At 33.4% G+C, this 8,886-nt stretch overlaps 1 protein-coding gene across 6 annotated transcripts in view; it reads right to left on the bottom strand.

Moving 5' to 3' along the window:
• Window positions 1-3: 3 nt before the first annotated feature.
• LOC134527383 (putative ATP-dependent RNA helicase TDRD12) overlaps window positions 4-8,886 on the bottom strand; it is a 393,271-nt gene continuing 384,388 nt past the window's right edge. For all 6 annotated transcript variants that reach the window (XM_063360027.1, XM_063360029.1, XM_063360028.1 and 3 more), the window contains 2 exons: window positions 5,957-6,061; window positions 4-3,015 (listed from right to left, as the gene is read on the bottom strand). In XM_063360027.1, coding sequence (XP_063216097.1) covers window positions 2,921-3,015; window positions 5,957-6,061 — 200 coding nt within the window. In that variant the 3' untranslated portion in view covers window positions 4-2,920. The remainder of the gene's footprint in view (window positions 3,016-5,956; window positions 6,062-8,886) is intronic.

Here is an 8,886-nt window from a genome sequence, read left to right as displayed (position 1 = left end):
TCATTGCAGGTAGCACCATGTGGTCATGCACAACTTTAATTATACAAAACAATTTCTCAAATATCCAATATTACAAATCAAACCATTGGTATGGTATGTCTATAGCACACACAAACACCCCCATTTACATACAAATGCATAAACAATAAACATGTCATATAAAATTATGCTATTGACATTAACAACAAAACATAACTAGTAGTATTCTAAACTTGAAAAGTACCAAAATAAATGTTACAATACATTTAAAACAATGTTCTCATATGTTGCTGCTAGCTAACTAATATTTCCCTTACACTTCGCCTTACAGTAAGGCACACTCCCCACAGCCTTCCACACACACTTGCTGCACTGATTGCTTGCAAATATGTGAATTCACAAATGCTGAGAACAGTGCTCAGTGAGCCAACCTAACTACTGTCATAAAAACACAAGAAATGCACAGTTGTCACACGTCTTCTGTATTTTACAGTTTTAATTCTTAATGAGGCAAACCCACAAAAAAAAATATATTTTTTTTATTTTTTATTATAACATGATTAATAACAGAAAACATTAGCAGTTCAGCACCAAAAATCTATTCAAATTCTCTGAGTGCTACCTATAGAAACTGGAAAAATAATCCTCAAACTCATACATAACACTATTATAGTTTTGTAAAAAAAAATACAAAAAATTTAAATGTTTATTTTACTTAAATAAAAACTGGTATTTCAACATGCCAGAAAATATTAAATGATGAATTTATTGGATTAGACAAATATTTTAAAGTTATCTTAGAAGCACAACTTGGCCACATTACACACTCATGATGGAAATAGCACGCAGCACGCTAGTCACAAAAACTATACATGTACGATGTACTATACTATACAAAAACTATACTCGTACAACTCCGCATTTGCATTACTCGTTCCAGGTTCTACACTCGTCCTCGGCGGAGACGGGCTAGGTCCTTGTTATTATTGTCTCCCCAGACAATCATATGTTGTCATGTGTTAAATATTTGGGTTTAGTGTTGCTGTGGTTTAATTTGCACTCCACTAAATAATGCAAGTCAACACAGTTTGTGTATTAACTGATGTGCCAGTAAGCCTTAGTGACAAAACTTACATTTCACAGAAATGAAATTGTACACACCTATGTGTCGCAGACAATCTGCAAAGTACAAATATATGGTAAATATAGGATTTTTGAATGGAGAGGTGAGTCAGGTCACATCTATGTCTGAAATGATACATTTTGTAACACAATTAACAAACGTGTTAAAGTTTTGTATTTTAGGGAATTTAATAAAGGAATTTTTAAAAATGAACAAAATATTAATATAATGTAGCTGAAAAAAACATTTAGATTGAAAATTAGCAAGGAAAAAGAATTCCGAGTGCAAGTTATCAAAAAAATTGTATCCATAGCAATGTGCTAATTTTTTACTGCCCATAGTTATACAGGCTACACCTGTTTAAAATAAAAAGCCTGTTTAACATGTTATGATCTCATATACACAAAAAGATAATTTATGTCTCAAATATAGGAAAAAAAATATATATTCTAGAATACACAAGCGACACAAGTTGAAAAAATCTTATTGGCATTCTAGCTTAGCACATTTTAAATGTCACTTTGAATAACATACGACTCTTGCATCTCCAGAGAGGAAACACAATTACAGAGCTGCCAACCTCAAATCACACCCATCAGTAATGGCAATTAGGTATATGAAAAAAGTACGCGTAAATCATGCACGATAAATTTTTCCTGGGGCATTATAACACACTCACAAGATAAAACAACGACAATAATATGCAAAAGAAAAAGAAAAATATGAATACAATGCAAATTAATACATAAAAAAATCTATTTGAACAATACAATCATCTGAATATGTAAGAAATATTAATAATTTTACTGGATATTTTGAATCTTCAATTCAATGTATTCAAAGTTAAACTTTAAAACAACTGTCTTTTTATTTGCTTCTTTTATCCTGGTTCGATAAGAAATGTCATGTAAACAAACAAGACAAACACAAGGACTTGTAAACAATAACTGCGTTCGTTACTTTCGTTTCTTCAGATGTAGCGAAAAAACGAAAATATAGATTTATTGCTAGTCACGGCTTTAAAATGTTCTGCATGTTTCTTTGATTCAATATGCCGTCTACAGTCATCCCTTTCACCATGTGCAATCGAAAAGTCACACGCGCATACATTACAAAACCGTGGCGTTCCAAACATTTGAAAACGACAATCATGGCCATTCTTTTGAATATTTAAGTGGAAAGTTCTGAAGTCTTGCGTGTTTTTTCCCACAGATGCACATTATTCTGTCACACGCTTCATTTCTACAACCGGCACTGAAGAACACAACACTATCGAAAAAAATAAAAAAATTTTCACGTCTGTAGACACGACAAAAACCGGACAAAAACACTATGATGAAAAAAATGGCTTTCAAGAAATAAATTAATACAACACAGGTTAGCCAAAGTACCGTACAAAAATTATCGTGATGTAAGTAGCCTTCAAACGATAAGTCCGAGGATATGTACTAGTTGTATCGTACAACGGACGTAATACCATCCCATTATTATTTGAAAACACGAGAATTAATTTACTTATTTCGACAGTACATCGTACATGCGCACACTTACTAGTTCCGTTATTTGAGCAACCAACCGAAGTATTCAAACAGCGTTCACGAAACACGCACAGCAGAAACGTAAATTTTTCCGTTACCATGCAGCACAAAGCCTCGTTTCCGTAATAAACTAGCGATGTTCCGTAATTCCGTAATTCGGGGTTAAAATCCGTAATAATTACGGAAAATCCGTAATGGTTGGCAGCTCTGCAATTACAAAGTATGGTATGATGCCAGAATGCAATGTTGTCAGCAGCAATCTCGAGCGAACAGAGGGCCGCTAATCCACGGCTTCGTCCACATCTGAAAAGAGGTCCTCTTCCTTGTCGCTCTCATCAGACTTGGAGCCTCGTGGCAGAAATCCAGCTTTTGATTCTAAAAATAATATTTACAAATGTAGGTCACAGTAAACTACTCACGTGTGTTCTCGTATAAGAAAAAAATAAGAAACTGAAACTTTAGTGAAAAGTGGAAAGCAAATAGTTTATTTATTTTTGGTGGTAAAAAATGATCAAAAATGTTGATAAACTGTAGGGGTGCTAAAGATAAAACAAGTAGATTTCTTTGGTAAACATATAGCTAAATGATTACTGTTTGACTTTTATAAAACAGACAAATTTTGATAAAAAATATTTACCTTGTGGCAATGGCAATATAAGTTAATAAATAGGTACTCTGCACAGTAACTAGAAATGCATTAAGTTTTCAAAATAAAATCTCAATGAACTCTGCAGTTCATCCGACAATTTTATTTTTAACAATCTTTCAAAAAAAAAATTGAGGGTGGGAGGAGGATTTTAGTGCTTCAGAGACCAAATTAGACAGGACATTTTTAAATATAAAATCTACTACAGATACTATTATGCAAAATAAAAGTAAATGATTAAAGAATAGAGAAAATGAATATTTAACTTTACTACCAAAATTATACTACATTATATAACTACCCAGTTTAGAGGGTTTAAAGGTTACACATAATCAAAAACATGAACAATACTCTGAATTTTTAACACATAAGTATTTAAATTATTTGAATACCATCTCACAATACAATAGTAGAAAATATTGAGTGGACAATTCAAAACATGGTATATTTGTGACATTTCAAACTTGAAAACAAGCTATTCTTTGTATTAATTTTATAAAGTATCTCGAAGTTACGATCAACAGCCATGCTCTTGTTGTTAAATATTTTCGGAGTGATTCACTTATACTAATTAGTGACCTTATTGCGCATCATATTGTCCTTAATGACTGGCTTGAAGTTGGATTTAAATCGCTACTGACCTTAACTACCAATATAGAATGGCAGACTTACAAAATAATATGCCAATGTTAACATCCTTCAGGAGTAAACTGAATGCTCTATTCTAAAAAAAATTCTGCATCTCTGCATCAATGGTTTAACTCATATTTTTTTTTTGGTAATTGAATTTCCTATCGTTTAAATATTTTTAGTAAACCTGTGTTACTTTAAATTTTAGCACATAAAAATTTAATTGATTATTCTACTATATAAATCGAGGACTAATTGTTTTTCTACTCATTATTTACACTTTCTCTAAAATGGCTTTTTAAACTTTTTAATTTTTTAAACCTCTTAAATAATGTTTATTAATTTATGTTTAGTTTAATTGTTGGTTAAACTTTTGCTAAATATTTTTTGTTGTTTATGCTATTGCTTTATGTGAATAATTATTTATTTTCATATTTAAATTTAAGTTAAGAACTGTGACTAAATGTTTTAATTTTTTTTTTTTTAGAAAGATTTTAGTCACAGCAGTTACATACTTGAAATCCAGTTTAAAGTGAACTTTGATAAATTTTTGGGAGACTTAGTATATGTTGCCTCGCAAGAAAGATTGTATTTTCACTTAAAAACTTGATTTTCATGTGCACACAAACACACATAGGTATCCCTGTTTTATGAAATATTTTAGTGTAAAAAATTATTACAAGTGTTTTGGCTGACTGTTACCATCCAGTGTAACTTGTCTCCACTTGAGAGCTAGCAGTGTGCAGAATCGCGCAGTGTAATTTGGACTACAGGGACTGTGGCCTTGACAGTGCCCAATCTGATGCAACTGGAAGGATTTTGTTATTGAACACTAGTGCAATACTGACATATGAACTTCATTTCGTGAGCGAGGTTTTACCAACTTTTGTAACTGCTCATGACCAAAGGTATATAACTGAATGTATGTAGTCTCTGGCTTCTCAGTTAAACAAATTTATGAACTTTTTTGTGATTGCCACAAATTTGAAAATGTGGTCATAAATGTGCAGGGATACCATTTTGACTATGCTGATGCACTGTTTGGCAGCTCACTAATAACAGTCAGGGCTGGGTCGCAACTAATGTAACGTAACCTTAGTTTTTTCTTAGCTTGGGGCATTCACCTGGAAATTAGGCCCCAGACGTGCGGTGCAGTCCCGGGTGGTCCATTGGTCCACCGAGACATAGTTCCGTGTTTTTACGTACCTAAATGATGAGATCGATAGGGACTTTTTTTCTTTAAGGCACAGGACTGGGAGTAACGAGTAGCGAAAATGAATGAGTGATTTCTGTTGGACCTAATTTGTAAAGTACACATAGGTTTTTCATTGTGCGATGAATAATGCCAAAAATCATATTAAATGCTTTTATTTAATTTCAACAAGACATAGTTTTCTGAAAGGTTAATAATCATAAACAGAACTTTACACCCCACAACCTGCATTTTCAGATATTCAAGTGTTTATGTATGTGCAAGGAACAGTCATTGTCTAAGCCGAGCATGATTGTGACTTGTAACAACTTAGTCACTATTTATTTTATTATTTTAAAAAATATTTTACTACCTTTGGAATGTAAGAAACAATAGGTTAACTGTATCAATAGCAAAAAATTATGTCTGCCTGGAATATCTACTTACAACTCACTACATATTAATTTCAAACTACAAACAGGAGGAAACCTACACACTATTGGTGGTCAGATAAACCTACATTAACAATATATATTTTTATGTTCATTTACTGAAGCTGTGACTTAAATATGTAGTTGCCAGTCATAACTGGGATATTGCATCACTGCATGGCATTTCAGTATCTCACTTCCCACTAAACTCTACAGAAAAAATTAGAACTTTTTTATGAAATATGAAACACTAACTGAATAAACCTAAAATATCGCTAAAACCACCACAATTCAGTCAACTTATCTACTAACATTAAAATATATACAAAATCTATCATGACAATGCAGTGACCAGTAGTGGAACATAATACGGTTTTGACTCCAGTATAAAAATAGCTGTTTTACTGCTGAACAAACCTGAAAAAATCCCATCTGTTTCCTCAGGGACATCAATGTGATCCAAACTCCACTTTGCTTTGATAACATTTTTTTCTGGAATGACTAGGTACGGCCACTTGAAACCTAGTACAACAGATATTAAAATACCACATTTATAACCAAGAAAATTAAATTTTTATTTCTACAAAATAAAACACACCAATTAAAACACATTCAATTTTGAGTGTGAAAGGAAGGCTGACCGTGAAATAATATGTTATAAGTGATCCTCTGATAGTCTGTTATCAATTCCTTCACTGTGAAACCTCATTATAAAGTACCTCATGTAGTGGATTTTTCACTTTAAAGTATATATTTTCACACCCCTATAAATGAATTGCATTTAGTAACAGTTAAGTATAAAAAAGGTACTTTCATCATAAATTACAAAAAAAAATGTGGAGTTTTTCTATCAGCTACCTTGTAATGAGATTTAATTGTACAGTTTAAGAAATTAATAATAATTGTAAACACACTAAAGAATTAATAGAATAATAAAATAAAAATACTACTGCCCGAAAAATGAATTAGTGTTTAACGTACGATGGTTCAAATGAGGTGGCGCAATACTGAAATGCATCAATGTGAAAAATCTAGGGATGGGGCGACCGAATCCAATGTCCGCCGAATCCGCCGAATCCTAGGGATTCGAAGCTTCGGCAGGTCTGATATAGGATTCGTCAAAGGATTCTGTGTTTTACTAGTTACGGAAAAAAAAATACAGTAAAACTCGCTTACGAGGTCCCGCATGGTAGGTTTTTCCGTATAAAGCGTTTAAATTGCCCGGGGTCTCATCATTTACGCCATTAAATGTGATATTAAGTCCCGTTAATTTTTTTTATGTAAGTTCCTGTCTCAAATAGTAATGGCGCACGTAAATATGAAGAAAAGACAAATGAACAACAACAAACAAAGAAATGTGGATGATGTACCATAACTATAGTTCAAACCCAATACATAGTTATTTTAAGATAATTACCATAAAAAGAACTAAAGATCCTTTGTAGATACCATAATTACTACAGAAGCAGATAGCTACCTAGAGGTGGGTTGTTACAGCAATTTTTGGTATCTGTTCCAACCTGTTACTGATACAGTAATGTACTAGTTACAAGTAGCTGATACTTCTGTATCAGCTAGAGCATTAGCGATCCCAGGAAGCAACAAGGTATCAGCATTCTCGTTACAGGTTACACATCCTCCGTGCCGTCATCACCAGCGTAAAAAAGGTATTGGTGTTCTCTTACCACGCCTTTCGTAATCTGCAGCCCACCCCCCTTCTCGTCATACTTCATTCCCCCCTTTCCGACGTTAAAGGAGTATTTCTCACTCTCTTCTAACCTCCCCTCCCTGTGCTTACTTCTCTCCAACAGTATAAGGAATGGATAAGTGCAGGAAAAAGACTTCACGGATAATAATGAGTTTGCTCTAAGTGTAATTTGTGTAAACAAAAACTGAGTTATAAATCATCATCGACTAATCTGAAGAAACATTTGAAACGTAAACATCCAACTGTACAGTTACCTGATCAGAATCAAGATAGTTTAACATCACTATCACTGTCCAGAAGTATGAGCGATGATCGACACTCGTACAACTACCCACATCTCAAGAGAGTAGTGCTAGAGAAGTTTGCTACAGTTGCTACCTCTGTTCCTTGTGAACAATTGTCCTCAAAAACTGGAATTATTGTGTCTGATCGACGTTCCCGAACATCAAGCGAGAAAGTCAAGAAACTTGTTTTTCTAAATGCCAATAAGAAATATTGTAAATAGTGACTGAACTTGACTTATTGTGTCTGACCGATGTTCCCGAACATCAAACGTGTAAGTTAAGAAAATAATGCAATAATTATTTGTTAAATAGTGACTGAACTTGCAAAGTGTTTTTTTTTATCGATATTGGCACTGCTATCTGCCTGATGTAACTCAAATGTCTATTGATATAGTATGCTCACTAATGTACCTATCTGTTTTTTTATTTTTAATGTATGAAAACACTAGTTACTAATTGTTTTCAAAAAAAGAAAGTCCATATGTTGATTACATCTGTTATTAGGGTCAACTGAGAATTTATTTGCATTTTCATAGCTGTTAGGTGCACAAATATAAATATAATATATTTTATTAATGTACTTTTTAATATTAAAATTTAATTAGTTTTATTATTTAACGAGACAGTGTTTTAGCTTTGCTCCCTAGATCCTAGATCCACATATCTATCACCTAAGGATGATGGATCTAGAACCAGTGTCCTTGGTCATGTATCGCTATTAGCGTACTAGCTAGTCTTCAGTCTTCGCAAGAAGCACGCACTACGCACTGAGCGTACTTTGATGTGGGACAATAAACAAAACGACTCGTAACAATTTCGTTCTGCGCCTCTTCTTCAACGCCTTCCCCTGCGCTTTCTCCCCTTTCTTTCCCTTCTTTATCACTTATTCGTTGTGCCGCTCCCTCCCCTTTCACAAGCTCCGCCCAAGTGACCGTCATCTGCGATCGGGTTCTGCGCACATTGGCCGTGGTGTTGCTCCAGGCGAATTCTAAACTGATACTAAAGTACTTGATACTTGAATAGTGTACTCATTTGCAGTACCTGATTAATACATGTATCAGTTACAAAGTAGCAGGTTGTTACTCTGCGACCCACCTCTATGCTACCACATTTGCACAATAGCTACCGTAACAACCGAGATATATATTTACAGTGATAGTAATGTATTATTTATTTATGACATATTAAATTAAAGAACATTCTTGAAAAAAAAATAGGATGTTAAATTTTGATATGTTGCTAAGAAATAATGCAATCTGAAAGAATGCAGTACTACTACGAAAAGTGAAAATAGTACTCGTGGATTTTTAGGTTAATTTTTAGATTATGGCAGTCTCTTTCATTTTTCAGTAATA

Source organism: Bacillus rossius, chromosome 1 (assembly GCF_032445375.1).
Source record: "Bacillus rossius redtenbacheri isolate Brsri chromosome 1, Brsri_v3, whole genome shotgun sequence".
NCBI classification, from domain to species: domain Eukaryota; kingdom Metazoa; phylum Arthropoda; class Insecta; order Phasmatodea; family Bacillidae; genus Bacillus; species Bacillus rossius.
Note: the sequence above shows the minus strand (reverse complement) of the source record. Positions and strands in the feature narration are given on the sequence as shown.